At 48.4% G+C, this 19,744-nt stretch overlaps 9 protein-coding genes across 9 annotated transcripts; 5 read left to right on the top strand and 4 right to left on the bottom strand.

Moving 5' to 3' along the window:
* Window positions 1-1,593: 1,593 nt before the first annotated feature.
* N7500_007348 (uncharacterized protein) lies at window positions 1,594-2,261 on the top strand (the record flags this gene model as incomplete). Its single annotated transcript, XM_056678492.1, has 4 exons — window positions 1,594-1,602; window positions 1,650-1,752; window positions 1,893-2,146; window positions 2,202-2,261. Exons 3-4 carry the CDS (start codon window positions 1,895-1,897, stop codon window positions 2,259-2,261), a joined length of 312 nt encoding a protein of 103 aa, XP_056533492.1. The 5' UTR covers window positions 1,594-1,602; window positions 1,650-1,752; window positions 1,893-1,894.
* A 216-nt stretch (window positions 2,262-2,477) lies between these two features.
* On the bottom strand, window positions 2,478-3,843 carry N7500_007347 (NAD(+) diphosphatase; the record flags this gene model as incomplete). The annotated part of the gene is made up of 3 exons (XM_056678491.1): window positions 2,478-3,181; window positions 3,243-3,689; window positions 3,747-3,843. 3 exons carry the CDS (start codon window positions 3,841-3,843, stop codon window positions 2,478-2,480), a joined length of 1,248 nt encoding a protein of 415 aa, XP_056533491.1.
* Window positions 3,844-4,228: 385 nt separating this feature from the next.
* On the top strand, window positions 4,229-7,021 carry N7500_007346 (glutamine-dependent NAD(+) synthetase; the record flags this gene model as incomplete). The annotated part of the gene is made up of 12 exons (XM_056678490.1): window positions 4,229-4,257; window positions 4,316-4,585; window positions 4,638-4,696; window positions 4,757-4,946; window positions 4,997-5,022; window positions 5,073-5,164; window positions 5,216-5,793; window positions 5,876-6,210; window positions 6,271-6,274; window positions 6,335-6,377; window positions 6,422-6,857; window positions 6,912-7,021. 12 exons carry the CDS (start codon window positions 4,229-4,231, stop codon window positions 7,019-7,021), a joined length of 2,172 nt encoding a protein of 723 aa, XP_056533490.1.
* A 644-nt stretch (window positions 7,022-7,665) lies between these two features.
* N7500_007345 (uncharacterized protein) lies at window positions 7,666-9,117 on the top strand (the record flags this gene model as incomplete). The annotated part of the gene is made up of 1 exon (XM_056678489.1): window positions 7,666-9,117. One exon carries the CDS (start codon window positions 7,666-7,668, stop codon window positions 9,115-9,117), a length of 1,452 nt encoding a protein of 483 aa, XP_056533489.1.
* Window positions 9,118-9,587: 470 nt separating this feature from the next.
* On the bottom strand, window positions 9,588-11,390 carry N7500_007344 (questin oxidase family protein; the record flags this gene model as incomplete). The annotated part of the gene is made up of 5 exons (XM_056678488.1): window positions 9,588-9,682; window positions 9,737-10,141; window positions 10,224-10,583; window positions 10,648-10,950; window positions 11,003-11,390. The coding sequence occupies 5 exons, from the start codon at window positions 11,388-11,390 to the stop codon at window positions 9,588-9,590; spliced, it is 1,551 nt and encodes a 516-aa protein (XP_056533488.1).
* Window positions 11,391-11,824: 434 nt separating this feature from the next.
* On the bottom strand, window positions 11,825-14,399 carry N7500_007343 (TFIIH/NER complex ATPase/helicase subunit SSL2; the record flags this gene model as incomplete). The annotated part of the gene is made up of 3 exons (XM_056678487.1): window positions 11,825-14,148; window positions 14,209-14,322; window positions 14,372-14,399. The coding sequence occupies 3 exons, from the start codon at window positions 14,397-14,399 to the stop codon at window positions 11,825-11,827; spliced, it is 2,466 nt and encodes an 821-aa protein (XP_056533487.1).
* A 421-nt stretch (window positions 14,400-14,820) lies between these two features.
* On the top strand, window positions 14,821-15,421 carry N7500_007342 (uncharacterized protein; the record flags this gene model as incomplete). The annotated part of the gene is made up of 4 exons (XM_056678486.1): window positions 14,821-14,829; window positions 14,884-14,897; window positions 14,966-14,994; window positions 15,081-15,421. The coding sequence occupies 4 exons, from the start codon at window positions 14,821-14,823 to the stop codon at window positions 15,419-15,421; spliced, it is 393 nt and encodes a 130-aa protein (XP_056533486.1).
* A 445-nt stretch (window positions 15,422-15,866) lies between these two features.
* On the bottom strand, window positions 15,867-16,163 carry N7500_007341 (uncharacterized protein; the record flags this gene model as incomplete). The annotated part of the gene is made up of 2 exons (XM_056678485.1): window positions 15,867-15,897; window positions 15,973-16,163. 2 exons carry the CDS (start codon window positions 16,161-16,163, stop codon window positions 15,867-15,869), a joined length of 222 nt encoding a protein of 73 aa, XP_056533485.1.
* Window positions 16,164-17,447: 1,284 nt separating this feature from the next.
* Window positions 17,448-19,095, top strand: N7500_007340 (RNA polymerase II-binding domain-containing protein; the record flags this gene model as incomplete). The annotated part of the gene is made up of 2 exons (XM_056678484.1): window positions 17,448-17,600; window positions 17,665-19,095. 2 exons carry the CDS (start codon window positions 17,448-17,450, stop codon window positions 19,093-19,095), a joined length of 1,584 nt encoding a protein of 527 aa, XP_056533484.1.
* Window positions 19,096-19,744: the final 649 nt, after the last annotated feature.

The following is a 19,744-nucleotide window of genomic DNA, read 5'->3' as shown; positions in this document are numbered from 1 at the left end:
CTTAAGGAAGACCTCATGAGGCACCAGTCCTTCGACATTCCGACCTAGTTCGGCGTACTAGGGCTATAATCCACGCCTCCAACGGAGTCCTGGAGGCAATATCATTCCGGTAGTATGAGCAAGAAGACTTCTGGCACTCAGTGTCTTGAACTTTACTCAAAGACAGTGCAACCCGCAGAATTGAACTACGAAGTGCGTGGTAAAGGGCTTTGACCTATCATTCGCGCTGTCCAAAAACAGAGAGCCTAATTCGATGGCCTGACATGAAAGAATCGATTTGAAATTCTCACTGATCACCAGTCTGTTCAACACTTAATGACGATCCGCCCGATGGATCAGCGTCAAGCAAGATGGAGCGAATTCCTTTCTCAGTTCCGATCATGATCAAATACCGCTCCGAAAGGAGAAATGTCATCGCAGATGTCCTATATCGGAAAGAATGCTCTCATACGTGACAATTCGAGTTTGTTTGTGCTTATGTTGGTTTCAGGGTACTTCCACTTTTGGGAACAACTTGCAGATTGGGAAATTCGGTTGCATCGTTTACATTGGTGGGATCCCAGGGCATCTGATCCCACCAATTCTGTCTTTTCTTCTCTTCCCTGTCATTAGTATTCTGAATTGATAGAAACCAGGCTGTATGGCAATGGTACTATAGATTCAATGATACGCAACTCTCTGATTAACAATCATGAAGAAAAACACAAACTCAAATGTACGACATAATAATCAAATTTAGCACTTTTGTGTAGGACTTTTCGCTTATCAGGTCCGGCGAAATTCAGGGTCATTGAGTGGTGGTGTAATAGAATCAATGGCTTCATGTATGACTACTTTCGGATTTGTACGAAAAGGTACTTCAAGATTGTCATGGTAATTCCATAGGTCATATGATAGCTGTGCAATGAACATAGAGATTCTGACCTCATTGATTGGACCCTTCCGTTTCACGACACCGATCAAATCGTCAAATTTCCCTAAACATGGGGTTTGATCCCTGATGCCTAGCGCTCCGCAAAGCCCATTCAGAGTGTTTAACTAGGAACTTGTAATCAGTGTATTCTGACCCTTCTACATATTATAAAGACTTTAAATGTAGTTTTCACAATTTCAATCACTATATAACTATAACATCTAGAAGATCCGACAAGTGGAAGTTGAGAAATATTAATATACTTATATTCCGAGATCAGATATATTTCAATATATTTTACAATATCGAAATTATAATAAAATACTACCCAAAGATAAAGGTAGAATACGGGGACTATATATGTATAGAGTATCTAAAAAAGTCACGTTTTCTAAATTGCTTGCATTGTTTGGTGCTTTTTGGGCTTTATTGGGGCCCACTGAAGCCCACCGGGCTTTCACCCACCGGTGGGCCTGAGGACCGGGCCCAAAACCCAGTCCACTAGTGGGTTGGGGCGGGTTGGGCTTTGGGTTTGTGGGCTTTACATACTTAGGTAGGTATCAGTGATACCTATACGTCTTCGTACTCATTCCTTCTGTTGGGAGAGACTACCCTAAGAAACCCAAGTTCTAAATATCGCGGTCATATTTCTTGTTGAGATCCGCCAGGATACTTGCATCATGAGGGTGGTAAGTCTAGTAAGAATATATCTAAAAGGTCTCGCTAACATTAGTAGCACCATGGACGGGGACCGCGGCGTTACTACGAGCCCGAGGGTCGTGAATTGGACATCCACGTACTTGAAACACTGCCTACACTCGGCTGGAAGAATAAGGATTGTGTGACCGTGGATTTGTGCCGGACTTCCTTGGTTCTATGAGGAAGTTTGATCCCACTTTATGCCAGCCTCATTTGAAGAAAGTTATAGACGACGAGTATTTTCCTAGAGCTATGTCTCTAAGGTAAATCGCCGGTCTAGAGATGATCACCTTGGACAACTACACGCCGCAGGGGGTGAGCAATATCCTAGATGGTATTCGTAAAATACATCGAGCACTAGCGCGGCATAGAGTTCGTAAACAACTCAATATGATGATCGTTAAGGATGGCCCAGATAGAGTTGTTTGGCTGGATTTTGACCGAGCCCGGACATACGACAAAGATCAAATCATCGCGGAAAAAAACAACCTCATCAAGAAGGAAGCAATTATTATGGAACTCAAGGATGCCACAGTGAGTGCGCCAATTATATACACATGGTGGACTCTGTTCTAATACTCATCAACAGGCCGTTGATGCCGAGAAAGGGAAGTTAGATGAAACATACTTGTTTTACTTTGGCTCATGAGACATCGTATTTTTCCAAATACAATGTGAGAGTGAGAAGGATATAACTGTGGCAACTGGAGATGATCATATGGAATAGAGAGCACGAGACTTGCGCGTGTCTAGGAGACTTCAAATAGTCACCACGGGTATAGGCTGTTTTCCGGTAGATAGTGAAGGTCTAAATTCATCGATGTATATTTGATGGCCTAGCACTTTAATCAATAGAAGTATGATTTTACATCTTAGACTGCTTTTCTGCCGCAAAATATTCCGCGCTCACAGCAGCCTTGATCAACTGGTTGGCAATTGCCGTAGGAGGAGGCAATCGCAGCCCCCCCTTGTATTCCGGGCCAGCCTGGGCGCTCAAGTCACTGGTGCCAATGCGCAACGCCTCCTCTACCTCATCAATTTCAAACCACCGCGCATCCTCTAACTCAGGATCGTGCTGTAAAGAGATAGTCTCGTGCGCGGGGTCACTGACCTGAGCAATAGCGCCAATCATCAAATTGGCCGGATACGGCCAAGGCTGCGAGGAGTGAATAACAACGCGGGACAATGTGACACCTGATTCCTCCCACACTTCTCTCCGAACAGCATCCTCAATTGACTCGGCTGGCTCAATAAATCCAGCCAAGGTAGAATACCACCCTGGCGGGAACCGTTTGGAGCGACCGAGCAGGATGCGCTTGCCGTCGGCAGAGACCACTGCCACGATGATAGTCGGATCGGTGCGGGGGAAGCAAAGGTTTGACAGCGTAGTACGAGTATTACATTCTGGACGCTCTTCCGTCTTGCCCTCAGTTGCCCGTGCAACATCTGTCGGTGGACAGGCACGCTTAGTTCCTGCATTCACCGCCAAAGTACGGTGGCCGCATGTACCACAGAAGATATTGCGAGTGTTCCAGTCCATCAACGCACGTGCCTGTGCATAGATAGCAGCTATCCCAAATTCATTAGTTTCCTTTTTATCGATCTATGCATTGATATCGCATTTACATACCTTCATCGGCGGAGAAGGACATGACAACTCGTGTTTGGAAGAAAGACAACCCCTTCTCCTCCATGGCACTGATCACACCTTTCGCTGCAACCTGCTGCTCTTCGGAGCCCCTGGGGGTCACATCGACTGCGAAATACGGCGTTCCAGAGTATATCTTCCATGCCAACCCTCCTTCCTTGCGACTCTCGTCCAGTCCGAGGAATATAAGGGTTGGGTGTGTCTTGCGCGAATCATAGCTCTTAATCATGTCTTCCTCGGATGTATCAAAGATATCCTGGGGCACAAGCTTGCGCACGTCATCATACTTGGCATAGTGTAGCTGTGCCGGGGACGGAGTCAAAGGCGCTAGGTTGTTCAACAAAACAAACCGGGCCGAAGGGTGCTTCAGGGCCGTAGACAGGAACGGATGATCAGAGCGCAAGAACGATAGACGGTTGATTGGGGAGCCTGCAGATTTTTTTAGTCATACTACTTCCCGTATAATAAAGTCCAAAACGTCCTTACTGGAGAAGTAATTGACCGTCTCTTTGCCAAAGTGTCGGGACAACATGGATTCCGCAAGCATATGAGCTGGGTTGGGGATCTGAGGGGTTGCGCTCATTCTGTAAGGGGTAGGTTGCCAAGAATAGATGTGTAATAGGGCAGGTATATTAACAAAAGGAAGTTCTCTCAAAGATGAGTCTATTTCTATACAGATTATGTATTAGGAAGAACATGGAATCTAGGACAGATCGGAGAAATTGCATTAATCAGCGGCCCACGGCCCACCTCGGCATAATTGTGCAAACAGATTACACGTTTTGGGTCGGAATTAAGCCGACAATACTGATGTGAGAGTATATTACAGTAACGTACGGTCACACTGTTACCAGCGAAGCGGGGGAACCTGAGCTCCCCACACACGTGACCACATTCTTTTGACTCTTATCGCCGACGAGCCTCTGTGCGAAGCACAAGATACGGACCTCTCAGTCATATTCGGCACCATGGGGCACCTTGTCACTCTAGCAACATGGTAAGTCTGAACTATCTACTATTTGGACACCAGAAATCCCCGCGCTAACTCGTTCTAGCTCTTTGAACCAGTGGGCTCTCGACTTTGAGGGCAACGCGGAACGCATCATTGAGAGTATTAGGCAAGCTAAGGCTGCTGGTGCCACTTTGCGCGTTGGACCGGAGCTTGAGATTACCGGCTATGGAGTTTTGGATGGTTTCCTTGAGGGCGACACTTTCTTGCACTCATGGGAAATGCTCGCCCGCATTATCGACCACCCGGATTGCCAGGATATTGTCGTTGACGTGGGATTGCCAGTTCGCCATCGCAATGTGCGTTACAACTGTCGGTGAGTATTTCCGGTGGAACCGGTATCGCATTATCTGACATGGGCTCTGAAGTGTGATCTTCTACAACCGCAAGATCGTCCTGATTAGGCCGAAAATGTGGCTTGCCAATGGTTCGTTCAATTGCTCTCTTTACCTCTAAAAATATTTGCTGATATGTGGGTTTATCCTAGATGGCAACTATCGCGAGCACCGACACTTCACGCCATGGCAGCGTCCACAGGAAGTGGAAGACTACTATTTGGAATCAATTGTTGGAAAGATTACCGGCCAGTACAAGGTCCCATTCGGTGACGCCGTAATCAGCACAAGGGATACATGTCTGGGTCTTGAGACATGCGAGGAGCTGTTCACCCCTAATGGGTATGTGATGAGCCCTCTACGTGGCTTTGGATGCTAACAATCGATTTCAGTCCTCACGTTCCATATGGCCTAGCTGGTAAGTTTCAAATTTTCAGATGATTGCAATTATTGTCTAATTCAAATTAGGCGTTGAAATCATTTCCAATTCTTCGGGCAGCCATCATGAACTGAAGAAGCTCGACACTCGGGTCAATTTGATCACCCAAGCTACCAAATTAGTGAGTGAAAACACCGCGACAATAGTATAGCACCTTTCTTACACCTTCCAGAGCGGCGGAATCTATCTTTATGCCAATCAGCAAGGCTGTGACGGCGATCGCCTGTACTATGACGGATGTGCTATGATTGTCGTCAACGGTGACATCGTGGCTCAAGGTTCACAGTTCTCTCTGAATGACGTGGAAGTCGTCACTGCAACAGTCGACATTGAAGAAGTCCGCACCTACCGATGTAGCGCAAGCCGTGGAATGCAAGCGAGCAAGCAGTCTCCCTATGTCCGCCTAGATCTTGACATCAGGCTTTCCCGGCGAGATGAAGATGCAGAGCCTAGCCTCGCGACCGCTCAGCCCATCAAGCCGCGGTATCATGCCCCAGAGGAGGAGATTGCTCTTGGACCTGCCTGCTGGCTATGGGATTACCTCCGGAGATGTGGAGCCGCTGGCTTCTTCCTTCCTCTGAGCGGTGGTATTGACAGCTGTGCCACGGCAACCATTGTGCACTCCATGTGTCGTGAAGTGCTCAAAGCAGTGGGAGAAGGGAACGAGCAGGTAATCAAGGATGTCCGCCGGTTGTGTGCGAAGCCAGCAGATTCGGACTGGCTTCCCACCACTCCCCAGGAGATTTGCAAGTAAGTCTTATAAGTGTTGCGCCATTTTGGCCAAACTCCTCTGTCGTCATCGTTGGGATCAAATATTAAGCAACCTTTCTAGGTCTATCTTCCATACCAGCTATATGGGCACACAAAACTCAGGTCGGGAGACACGAGACAGAGCGACTCGACTGGCCAATGATATTGGATCTTACCACATTGACTTCAATTTTGATACTGTGGTTACCTCCATCATGAATTTGTTTACTGTTATCACTAACTTCCAACCTCGTTTCAAAATGCACGGTGGCACTCCTGCGGAGAATGTCGCACTTCAGAATGTGCAGGCTCGGCTCAGAATGGTTCTCTCCTACCTGTTTGCCTCCTTATTGCCGACTGTGCGTCAACGCCCTGGTGGTGGCGGTTTGCTCGTTCTCGCATCATCTAACGTCGATGGTAAGTCTATCAACATGAACATCTTACCTCGTTGATCATCATCGCTAACTGTTATCACAGAATGGTACGCCACGAATAATACACCAATTTCCTTCCTCGTGACTTACTGACTCGACCGATCTAGTTTGCGAGGCTATCTCACCAAGTACGATGCTAGTTCCGCCGATGTAAGCGTCAATCTCCGCAAATCTAAGCATCACATTCCTTCCAGGCTAACCAAAACAACCAGCTCAACCCAATTGGCTCCGTGAGCAAAGTCGACCTTAAAAAATTCATTTCCTGGTCCGGCCGAAGCTTCGACCTACCGATCCTCGAAGAGTTCATCCACGCAACACCCACCGCTGAGCTGGAACCCATCACGCACGACTACGTCCAATCCGACGAAGTCGACATGGGCGTTACGTACGCGCAACTGGGCGTTTTCGGATACTTGAGAAAGGTCTCCAAGCTAGGCCCGTACTCTATGTACGAGAAGTTGCTCCACCTGTGGGGCAACGAATACAGCCCGCGCGAGATCTACGAGAAGACCCGCCATTTCTTCTACTACTACTCCATCAACAGACACAAGATGACTGTTCTAACGCCTAGCTACCATGCTGAGCAGTACTCACCCGACGACAATCGTCATGATCTGAGACAGTTCCTTTGTATGTTTTCTCGTGCTCTAGCTTGTGGATTGCATGCTAATCTTGGTTGTATAGACCCACCGTTTACTTGGGCGTACAAGAAAATGGAAGATAACGTTAAGTACTGGGAATCTAAGGGATGGACTACTGGCAAGGGAGGGAAAAAGAGTGTCAAGGCTGATTAGACATAGATTGTCTATGTTCTGAAATCTTCAAGATGTTTTGTGTACCTGTTTTAGGTCATGCTTAATATTCATGTCTTCATCGCAATCAAGATTGGATAATTTTGAAATATGAGCTATTTCCCACACAGGCTACAAGATATCAAACTAGTTGAGACCTTTCCATGATGATTAGGAAAGGCAAGGCGCTAGTGTCGACACAGCTAGGCGCGAAAGTGAAGCAAAATTGTAAAGATACTGAAAGGACACCTGGGATATAAGAGGCCGACTATATAAAAAGCATAAGAACTTGCCTACACCGCGGAGGTTGAACTATGGTTCTTGGCTTCAGCTGCAGTGGGGCTCTAACCTTGGAATGACGCCAGCGGCTCAACACAATTGTAGTGTAGACTTACTATGTTTGCTAAACAGATTTGTTGACTTCATGAGTCGAAATCCAGTAGGGTGTATGAAGCATTATAGATCTAGATGAATAGGGGACATGAATAACGCCACGTTGAAAAAAACAAGGCGAAAAATACAAATACATTGGGGATCACGTGGCGTTGAGTGGGGCTCCCCAACATGTATTCAACTCTGCATGCAACTGCATCTCTTCACTTTTCCAACCTATCAAGGTAGTATTGCTATTCTCTGACATAATCATCATGGGCAACGAAGACAACAAGCGCAAGGATTTTCCAACCCAGAAGGACTGGGCTGATGATGAGAGCAACCCGTTCGTCGCCTTCCGGCGCTACGCCGATGAGCAGGTCTCCACCATGCTTCAATCTATCACTGGCCTTCCTTCAATGCTGACACAGCCTCACAACGGCCACTGGGATATATTTGTGGATAATAACGGCTACGACAGTCGCTTGGCTCGTCAAAGAACCGGTGATAATACAAACAACGGCTATCCAGACCGCGATACTGGAAGTGGTTATTCGGGCAATCGAGATGGAGATGATCCACGCAATGGAAACCGCTCACGACCGCGCTGGCCCGAGAACGATGATTCGTCGCACTCTCAATCCCAAGGGAAGTGGGGTAATGGAACATCCGACTTTTTTGGCCTCGATTCCTTCTTCGAACGATCATGGCTTGAGGACAGCTTCTTCCCCTTTGCATCACAACTCTTGCACTCCGGTCACAACCTTCTAGTCCGAGATATGTTCGAGGACACTGACTCGCCAGCCTGGCCAATGGGGTATATCATGTTTAGCCCGTACTCGCCTCTTCATCTAGAACGTCAAGCACATTACCAAGCACATCGTGAAAAGGGCGTTTTCTCATCCATCATGTCATCTTTACATCTCAATTCCGACCGCGACCCTTCCGAACCACAGTGGAGAGAAGCATTCGAGGATTTACTTCGACTCGAGAACGATAAGCCGATGCTCGATCGCAATGGCTCCCTTACGAGATCCGAGACCGGAAAGGAGTGGATACAGGGACTTATCAAAAGAGGCAGCCTGGGGGATAAGTGGAAGTATGTGAATGGCAGAGAGGGCCAACCTTGGTCGGGTATCATTTTCTCCGGTGCAGGTCCAGAGCAGAACCAGTCTCGGTCTTGGTCTCTACCCGAGAAAGAGGAAGAATCTGCAGATACGGAAGCTGAGAGCGAGCTGGATTTGTATGAGCGCTTCCTGCATGATATCGAAACTCGCGAACGTGAATTTTTCCGCGGTGCCTCCGAAAGCCCTCTTCTGCGTCTCCTCCTCGAGGAGCGACGACAGCAACAAGAAGAACTTGAGAAATACAGACGCAGTGCCCCAAAGGTCGATGCGCATAGCCGCGACGATAATGAGAATTGGATCGATCTTGTGTCTGGTGGAAACAAAAAATCAGTTCCTGAAACAACCAAGGACTTGCCGACCAAGATCGAGTCCAAGCCAACTGAAGCTGTCTCGGAAACGCAATCTCGCGTTGTCTCCACTATGACTCGTACGGAGCGCGTGCGGCTTCCTGATGGCTCGGTTGAGAGCAAGACGGTCAATACGAAGCGTTTCGCAGATGGCCGAGAGGAAAGTGACGAATCTGTTGAGCTTTTTCATCCTCACGAGGGTTACAAGCCTGAGTCCGATACGTCGAAGAATGGCTGGTTCTGGAAAGACTAGGATTTTGGACAATATCTACGACGAACGATCTCCTCCGGCTATGACCTTTAATATGACACCTCTTATGTCTGACTCCAGCTTATTTGCTATTCATGATTTGCATTCAACTGTTTTCTGGATGCCGGTCATCTTTCTGTAATTTACTTCCTAGTTTCGAGCCACCTGGTTATTTGTACATTCAATTATTGCATCTCACCCTGCACTGTCAAAATTGAATCCTAACTATTCAATGTCCAACTCATAACAAGAGCTATTACTATCCAATCTATTTTTGGCTGTCTTTTTAGATACCTAGTCAGGTGTGATTTCGGTATAGATATTTCTTCCCTCCAACGGTGTAGAAGAAAAGGAATTAGGGCCAAAATATAGAGCATAGGCGGCAAAATATTGACTTGGTATTAAGTGATAACATTCTGGGAGATTCTGCAACCAAGATACAACAAGCATCCCAAAAATAGCATGTTTCCATCTCACAAATGCGCCTGTTGAGGCTCCCATGCTTCATCAAATCCAGTAGAACGGACCCACATTGGCCTATCCCCCTCCTCTACAGTAGAGTCCACAGCTGTCAAACAGTTAGCACAGTGAGAAATTTGCAATATTAGGTCTCGCTGCTCACCTATGTTCCCAATCCTTAGCCACATATCCCCCTTGATCGGCACCTCAGGATGTTTGCTCTCGTATGCCTGACAGACATGCTGACCATGCGCCAAAGCCCGTGCAAGCTTAGCTAGATGTCCATCATCACCGGGATGAGCGATGCTTCGTGCGAAAATCTGAGACCAGTCTTCGTTCATGGGATAATTGGCCACCTCATCCAACAGAAGGTCAGGCGTTCCTCGAGAAATATACATCAAAAGATCAATGCGTCCCTTCCATTCCAGCATGCGCAGTTTGGATTTTTGATCCAAGAATGGGAGGATTAGAATCTTGGAAAAGAAGATAGAGGAATTGACACAATGGATGAAGAAGAAATCAAGCCTCATCTCTCTGGTTGGACGCTGCGCAGCGCTGGTGTAGTAGGCTGGGATAGATTTAGTAATAGTCCCACGCTCCATCACTCACACAATAGTGCTAAGCACATGGACTTCCAAGACTAGACTTACCGACTGTATTGATCATATCTGCCAACCGCTCCTCGACCTGGTCTTCAGAGACAGTGTATTGCGAAGCATACTTCAACATCTGCTCTGGTGCTCTGTGGAGCACACCGTCCTTGATCTTGTTAGAGTCAGACCACTTAACACTCTCAATCAGAGCCTTATCCGCCCGCATCTCATTTAAAAGCTGGAGCAACGACTTCTGTCCAGGCTTTCCGATACCACCGGCCAGTTTCTCGGCGGGTAGGAAGAATGCACGACCAAGCCAGTCATCGTGCACAGCTGCCTGTGCAAGACCTTGAGCTACAATGGCAGGCTGGTTGAATTCTATACCGAAACCGAGGTGGATGAGCGGGTGAACGAGGCCTGGATAGATTAGCCCGAGGAACATTTAATGTCCATGTTACTTATGTTATATGAAGACACTTACCGCCAAATAACCGACACATCATACTCTCCGCTCGCTCATCTCCGGCGAAGACATATATGTTCAGAACCTCCGCAACGCCCTTTGCGTCAATCTCATGCTGGAAGAAAGCTAGGTAGTTAGGGTAATGCTCTTCCTTCCCGAAATACTCCTGGAATTGAGCGACGTCATGCATGGATTGGATGACATCTTGGCTTGTTGGAAGAGCGGGTCTCTGGTATGACTTGTTCCGCTCATAGCAAGCCTTGATATCCTCAGGTGCTGCACCAAGGGCATAGATACTCAGGAGCTGGTGAGGTATGTGATCTATGTTCGCATTAGAGATAATTGTCGTGAGGAATGTCTGAAAATCACATACTATGGAACCTCTGCTCGTTGAAGAAGACATGGTGAGAGGTCATGTCTTCCTGCAGGATCTCGCTCACGGTGCGCGCAGTGTCTCCCCTCACATTTGAGCTGTAGATGCCCAAGTCTGTCACCGGTGACAGATTAATCTTAGTAGCGGTGGCCATTTTGGATGGAGTGTTGCGGAATAGTTTCCCGGGGCTGGAACTATATGAGCTGTATTGTGCGGCTAGTTGCGGAAGGGTTAGAGCAAAAGTCGTCGAAGCAGCAGAGCAGGCTGTTTGAATTGATAAATGTAGACTGGGATAGTGGCGAGCACTATTCAGCAAGAGAAGCTGGGGCTGTATAGTAGGCTTGATGCGGAATAGATGTTGGTGAGACTGAAGAATGCGGAGAAGCATGTCCTTTATATAGCTCACCTCCTTATAATAGACCGTACAACTCTCGATACATGTAGACAGCTAGGAATTCAATTCGAACCCAGGAGCCTATCAGAGTATACGATTATTCAGAAACAAAAGGCGGAGAAGTCGAGCTCGGGTCTCGGGGCTTTCTGACCAACGTCATGAGTGGCCGTCGTTTTCCAGACCGGTCTTGCTGACTTAATTTTTGCTGATTTTCGGATTTGATTAGAAAGGTCTTGGATCTAGCCATGAATGCTCTATAACACAAATAGTGTCATGTATTTTTTATTTTTTATTCTCTTTTGAACAGGTGATAATTCGGGGGTATCTGTCATTCTGGGGTGCCACGAGAAACGTCAACTACGCGCCCGAGAATATCAAGAAATTCAAGAAATTCAAGAAATTCCAAAAGAAACCAGCAAGGTATTCTTCTACGCCTCGTTCTCCCTCTCCTTCTTGCGACGTTGTCGGTCTCGTTCCATCTTCTTGAACAACGGGTGATGGCCCTTATCCTTGAGCTGCTTGTTCCTGCTCTTGTTGTACTCGATATAAGCCATATCCTCACCACCAGCCAGGCCACTGAGAGTAGTAGCACTGCGTTTAGCACCGCCTTTCTTGGCTGCCACTCGTTTGCCGGAGCGCATCGAAAAGAGATCGTCATTGACCTGCTCAACGTCGGCGGATGACTCATTCTGCAGCATGACTTCTTGCAGAAGCTCACGGCGTTCCGCTGGCGTCGAGTACGAGAGTCCTTCGTAATTATCTATGCCTTGGAGATGGGTGATGACCTTGAAAGCATAGCCCTGGTCGATCAGGAATGCCTGGCGTTTGGCTGAGTAGACCATCTCATTAGTGTCCTTGGACACGAGCGAGTAGAAGAAGGCATTGAAGCCCTCGTCATTTCGACGCTTGGCTCGTAGAATTCGTCCCAGGCGTTGGGCCTCCTGACGACGTGAGCCGTAGTGAGACGAGATTTGAATCAGACAAGTGGCCTCGGGGAGATCGAGTGAGGTGTCACCAATCTTGGACAAGAAGATGGTGTTGACCTGCTCATTGTGTTGGAAATTCTCCAGGATACGCATACGTTCATTTTGGGGAGTTCCACCGTAAATGTAAGCTTTGTTCAGCTTGAGCGCGTATCGCTCGAGGGCATAGACATTATCAGAGAACACGATGATTTTATCGCCGCGCTTCTCGTGGAAATCGATCAGGAACTGACACGCCTGGAATTTGCGAGGGTTCATGATGTATAGCAGGGCTTGTTTCCGGGAGCTCTCCCGCAGATACTCAGAATAGAATTCGGTTGTCATCGGGCACCACACCTCAGCACATTGAACCTTGGCGATGTGGCCCTGTGCAGCCAGTTCCATCCAGTTCGCTTCGTAGAGTTTCGGTCCGATCAAAAAGTTCAAATCCTTGATCTTGTCATCCTCACGAAGTAGTGTTGCTGTCAGACCAAGCTTGCTCTGTGCGGCGATTGCAGATGTGACCTTTCGGAACATGGATGCCGGCACGACGTGCACCTCGTCAAGAATCATCATACCCCATTCTCTCGATTGAAGCCAGTCCATCATCTTCTGGGCATCATAAGACCGGGCACGGGTCTGTGACACCATTGAGTATGTCGACACGATGATACCAGTCGATCGCTTGAATTTTTCTTTATGGTCCGAGGTGAAGATGGCGATATCACCCGGGTCGATAGTTGTCCACCGCAAGAACTCGTTTCGCCACTGAACCACGGACATGGAACTGGTGCAGAGGACAATGGTGCCTTTCTTGATGGTCGCCGCGGCAGTGATACCCACAAGAGTCTTACCGGCGCCGCAAGGAAGTACAATGATACCACTTTTGGCTCGTCCGTTACCGAACATTTTACTTAAACTCTTCTCCTGGTAGGACCGAATCCGCGCCGCGGGTTTCAAATCCATATCCAGATTTGGATTGACAGTATCTCCCTGGAAGTCGTACTCTTCCAAGGCGGGACACCCGATCGATTGGCAGCGGGCCTTGACCACTTCGACACCAGCAGCGGGAATTTCGAAACTGTACGTGATTGCCTCTTCAGTCTCATCCTCGCCAATGTCGTCAATGCCATAATTCACGGCTCCTCCTTCTTCAGTCTCATCCCGAGCTTTGGCAGCAGCAGCTTCCTGTTGAGTGGTCTCTCGAACGCCAGCTGCATCTTTCGTTCCAGGAATGACAAGACCGCCCATTTTCGGAGCAGCCCGTTCGATAATTCCTTCGGTACTATCCATTCTCTGGGGGCCGATCACTTCATCTTTCAGCAACCGTTGAAGCATTTCTGGATCTGTCGTTTCCACATAGTATCGATTATGCCTCAATACCATCTTGATTTTTCCGTACGACTTTGTGAACTCGATGATGAACGTCCGAATGCTTTCCGGCAGCGGGGTTTTCGACAGACGGTCCAAGAACTCAACAATATCCTGTGGTTTTAACCCAACCGAAACCGCCGCATATAAACTGTGTCCGGTCAAGCGATATTCGTGGAGATGGGTCGGACGGGAAAGCGGCTCCGCGATGGTGGTCAGGAAATCTTGGGCCTGGGGTGCCAGCGGGGAGAAACTCTCGAGGGTGATTGTGCCTTTCACAGGCTCGATCCATAACGGCCGGTTGTAGTGGTCGCGCTTCAGCGGGAGCGAAGAAAGATCTTTGTATCCAAATCGGGGGTCCGTCTTGTCCACCTGATTCTTCTTGCCAAATGCCTCGAGAGAGAACTTATTGACGACCGCTTTAGGCTCCAATTTTAGTCTCTATATTCACTTGAGGTGAGCAGACTGCCACACTATACCTTTCAAGCTGGATTCCTCTGGTAACTCTTCCTGGTCCGAGTATTCATCGCTGCTGGAAATATCGATGTCGGGGACTGGTGTAGCCCGTTTTGAAGCACCGCTAGACCGACCGGCTGGATGTAATCAGTCACCTGTCGTTTGGATGTATGCACTGAGACTTACTGTCGGCCGCTTTGCGTTTAGGAGGCATGTTTAGACTGATTCAGAGCCAAACGAATTTTTGTGTCGAGGAAACGGTATCTCAGTGAGTGAGCGTCCAGTGAGACGGAGCAACGCCCCGTTGAAGGTATCTCACTCCAGCATGGAACCAAGATGCTGCGCCGGACAAACAGATAGCGAAAAAGATCGATAATTTATTGCGGAGCGACGAGATTTAGTTCCAGTGCGATAGGAAAGAGACTTTCAGATGGAGTGGGATGTCACCCAGAGCGACGATATGTATGTGACGGAGAAAATGACTTGGGAAGAAGTCGTGAAAGTCCAAAGGCTATGCGCCGGTTGATAATTCTTGGCCTGAGGCACCAACAAAAGTCGGTCCGTGCGTAGCCGCTCAACTGACGTAGAGCATCCTTTTCTGTTACTTCACCCGACCAACTACCAAATTATACATTATGAATACGGTAATTTCCTCTATTCAATGCTTTTTGAATCATGCTAATCATAGTGCCTTTTAGATCCGATCTACCTGGTGAGCAATGATAGCTCTATCTGAATGAGCATATAAACGAACATAATTACTGATGACTCTCACTTGAGTAGGGTTGGCTGGGGCACCCTTTGCCTTGGTATGTATCCTATCAATTGCTGGCAATGGGCCAGTCACAGATCCAGCAAATCACATGTAAATAATTGACTAACAAAATTCCTACAGCTGGCGGCGGAGCATACTATTTCGCGAAGAAATCCATCAATGCCGACCGACAGGCCCGATTCGAAGCCGAAGTCAAGCGCAAGGCTCAAATGAAGCGTATGGAGGATGAGCACAAGCGCCAAGTGCATTTGCCGCCCAAGGGAACCCCGGGCAACACTAGCTTGGAGCAAGTAAGCTTCCAGAACGTCGAAGACGACGCCGCCTCGCCTAGTCTCGAAGCCTCCCATGATCCGGCGCCCACTCGGCACGAACCCTTGACCGAGGCCGAGCGTGTGTTGGAGAAAGGGAAGTACGAAACGGCACAGCCCTACCGGCCTCCGAGTGGCAACCGGTTTAGCTGAACGGTTGGCCGCGTTGTATATTTCGACACGGGATGCCCGGCTACCCCGTACGCAAACTGAAAAATAGAGGATTTCAAACAAAGTGGATCATATGGAGGCGGGGAACTCCTCGGACTCGATCTATGTATTTTTGTACTACGTTTAATTCGTTTGGTGGTAGCATCTCACTCGAGATGGGACTCGATTTAATAATGGATCAGTTTGCGCAGAGATGACTGTCTCATGATCTTTGTCTTTTCATAGCGACGACCCAGATCTCGTCATCTCCATTCTCATAAGTAAAAAATGTATTGTAAAAGCACCGTCCCATAGTGCTAGCCAAAAGAGAACCCAAACGCCGAATTCCAAGCTCCTCATAATGCATCATATCGCGACCTGAGTGTCCTGTATCGGCGCCTGCACCGACCTTCCCCGTCCAGATTCCAAGTCGTCCATAGCTTGGCGACTAGCGCGCATGGAAGCAAAGTGGGGGGTTCCTTTATGTTGAGTCAGTTTCTCCACACGAGCTTGGATTGCGAAAGCATAACACGGTACATTTTCTGCAGACTTACTTGGCGCTCGTCGATATGCCTGAGCTCCGCTGTCGCGAGCTTTCCAGGGCAGGTGGAACAAATGGGAGTACCACACCACATACAATACAACCCATGGCGACGGCACGGGCAGCGCGAGAGTCAGGACGAGGACGGTGAGCGGAGAAGTGACGGATGGAGGGACGAGCGATTTGAGATGCGATGGAAGCCATAGTGTAGAATAAGTAGAATAAGCTGGAGAGATTTATGTTCGGGAGTTTGATTGAAGCTGAAATCGAGAAAATAAAAGGGAGAATTTTATATACAGTCAGGCCATGCAATTGCGCAAGTGATCCGGGCGGGGCATATGGCCTGATCCTCGATGAGAGGGCTCATCCGTGATCAGGCGCAGGATCGGCACTTCACGCATTTCTCATAGTGCAGCGGCCTAACGCCATTGCGGGGTCTCAAGATGTGGGATCTTAGCGTAGAGAGCTTGGGCTTCATACCGGGAACTCGCTTCCGAATCTTTACTCTTTCGAATCATATGTCAGATATCTCCATGATAGCCTGGTCTGTGACTGGAGGTATAAACTTGATCAACCGGGATATACCTGACTTAAGTCTGGACATGTCTGAACATATCCCGGTGTACAATCTTACTCAACATTATCATTCTGTTCTCCGTAGGACTATTTATATTTACTGTTGTATATCAAGCCACTGAATGTCATGGCACGGAGTATGCTTTTCCCGCTTTTTTTCTGCCGCCTGCTTACCAAGACTGGAATGGGGAAATGGATCTTCATATCTAAGATATCTGATAAGGATATGGATATGAGCAGAGTACTCATTAATACAATACTTACCGAGCCCTGTATGATATCACAAGGCCGCATGAGTGGCCGTCGTCCGTCTACTGTTGTATACATACGAAGTACTCCAGAGGCTCCGTATGTTCAGACATGGAGTTTGTTAGTCTACAACATATACGGCCGGCAGAACGTTTGGATGTACAGTCACTACGCAAAAGTGCGTACACCCCTAGAGATCCACCTGTCACACCGCTCGGATTTTCGGCTCTACCGCCTACTAAACCCGCACCAACTTATGCCATAAGGCGTTCGATGGAAATTTTGGGTCATTCACTACCCAGTAGGGTAAATTCTGTCATGATAATTAGATTACAATAGGAATCTGGCGAATCTCGCGTGGATAATTTGTCCGGTAGAATATTACATAATCATATGTGTGGGACTCAAGGGTGTTAAGACTTAGTTATGCGTACTCTTGAGGATGACTGTTGTAGGTAGGTACTGTAGTGGTGAAAAGTGATAAAAGGTAAAAGGGCGGTGACAGAGGTGCCCAGTAACCTGAGAGTCTGTAGGCGGCCACGGTCAGGCTTACTGATAGTATCACGTGCGATAAAAGCTTCGATAAGAAGCCTTGACAACCTTACGGTTGATTGGAACATATGTTGGACTATCTCCTTGTTTCTCCTCGAGGTACCACTAACCATGGCGACGCCTCTTAGTGTAGTTATTGCCAAGGCTGCGTTTGCAGCTTGTCTTCTGCGTCCGGATCCTTCTTCGGTTCCTCACGATGAGATAAGCGACTTTCACACCTGCCTCGAGCGCGCTCTGTCGCATTGCTCCCCAGCCAACATTCAGGTCTGAGCCTAAGTCATTCCTGTCACCTCTCACGTCCTCTCTGCTAAACAGCTTCCCCAAACAGTCTTGCAAAGTGTGGTTACTTCGCTTCGTTGCCTTTTCATCTAATAGGGTAAAGGGCCTGGTCAAATACCTGGAAGCTCTCGCAGCATCCTTGCACCCACAGCCCACTGGATCGAAAGTCTCATCGAAGCGTCAACGTCTTCGTATCCTTTATTTGCTCAGTGATCTGTTGCACCACTGCAAATACCACCTTGGCACCACTTCCACCTTCTCCACCGTGAGCGGGTCCCTGCAGCTGCATCTTGTCAACTTGGTCGGCTACGCAGCGGCCTGTGATCGCCAAAGGAATCCACGGCACCATCGACGACTAGATGATCTGCTAGATATTTGGTCGAAGAACGAATACTTTCATCCCGATTTGGTCAACAAGCTTCGAGAAGTTGTGGCCATGGGGGGCCCTCCGCCTTCCAGTGATGCGGGCAACGAATTTGACCTAGCAAAAAAGCCTGACAAGGAGGCACCATGGATTATGCCCTCCCTACATGGAGATCCATCGCAGCCTTGGCACGAACTTCCTGCGGGCTGCATGTTGCCTCATATCATTCCCAATTGCAATATTCCCATCAAGCCTGAACTCATGAAACCGATAAAACTCCTAGGAGGTCCCGCCGATCAAGAGTCCATCGACCACCTCAAGGCCTTTCTGGCTGACGTGAACAAGCTCTTCGATCCGGAGGCTCCCTTGGTTGATGAAAATACAGACCTCGACGAGCTGGGCCAGACAGTCATCCGGGATAAGAAAACCGGCGAGATTATCGATGGCCGCAACTACTACGGATGGTCCTTTGACTTCTGTCGGAGAATGGATCCAGACAACGAGGACTCGGGCGACCGAAGCCGCAGCCGCAGCCGCAGTGGATCAAGAACCTATCATAAGCGCCGACGCTACAGTGGTAGCTCTAGCCATCAGTCCGAGTCCGAATCCCCAAGGTCATACCGACAAGGTTTCCGTCGCCGCGATGACGCGCGATCAAGAAGTCGTTCTCCACGCCATTCACGCAGTCGTGAAAGCTCTTACGCACCTCGTGAACCCACCTCACACTTCCCGCCTCCTCATCAACCTCAACATTCCTCCGCACCCATCAACTCTTTCCCCTCCACCCACAACCCCACTGGACAGTACGACCATCATACCATGGGCCCTAACACTGGCTATTCCCAAACACCAGCACCCAACTATGGATCTTGGCCTCCGCCTCCCCCTAACCCGCATATGTCGACAATGCCGTTCCCTCCACCTGGACCCGCATCCTCATCATCAGCCTTCCCTCCTCCTTACCATCACCCTCCCATGTCGCAGGGACAGAACCAGAGCCAGGGATACGGAGTGCCCCCGGGTCAGTATCACTTCCCTCTTCCTTATTCTGGCGGTCAGCAGGGTGGACCATGGGGACCTCCTCCTCCTCCTTCTCAGGGCGGGCGAGGTTGGTAATCAATTTGCACAAGAAACGATGTAAGAGTTACGCTGGAAATGAGAACGATTCAATTTGAAGCGTTGGAGAAGGCTTTTGCCCTTCCAATGCTGCGGCTTGTACGATTACAGCCCCGCCGCCGCAGCGGGATATTCATGTTCATTTAAAACAAATATGAAAGAGTACATGTACGTGTAAGTGTTGTTCCCTCTTGAATAATTTCCTGTAATATCCACCGTGCACATCGGCGGTTAGGTCAGAAGTAAGTCCAAGGATCCAAGCCAGATATGTCAAGGAGGGAGTCTGGGGAATAATATATGTCCCGTTCATGTTTGGACCTTTCGTTTAGAGACAATAACACCAGCTATTACCGGCCAACATCTAGTAAGCATCAAAATGCATCTTGTTGACCAACCAACGAAGCAATCTAAACGAAGAGACAACCGCCTATAGAAGTGTGATATTTTACGGTAACCCCCACGAATCAACGAGCACAGGTTGAATTATCCATCTGCTCGATTGCCAGTATACAACCATATGCCACAGACTTCTAGATTCGCCAGGTCGTTTGACATTAAATAAGAGCATGCATGAACAATCAGCCGGGTCTCTAATACACCCTTCATTTGGTACCAACTATCCGACAACCCTCGCGACAACCAACCCGGC

This window comes from Penicillium coprophilum (assembly GCF_028826855.1).
Source record: "Penicillium coprophilum strain IBT 35676 chromosome Unknown utg000004l_segment0_segment0, whole genome shotgun sequence".
Lineage (NCBI taxonomy): Eukaryota > Fungi > Ascomycota > Eurotiomycetes > Eurotiales > Aspergillaceae > Penicillium > Penicillium coprophilum.
Note: the sequence above shows the minus strand (reverse complement) of the source record. Positions and strands in the feature narration are given on the sequence as shown.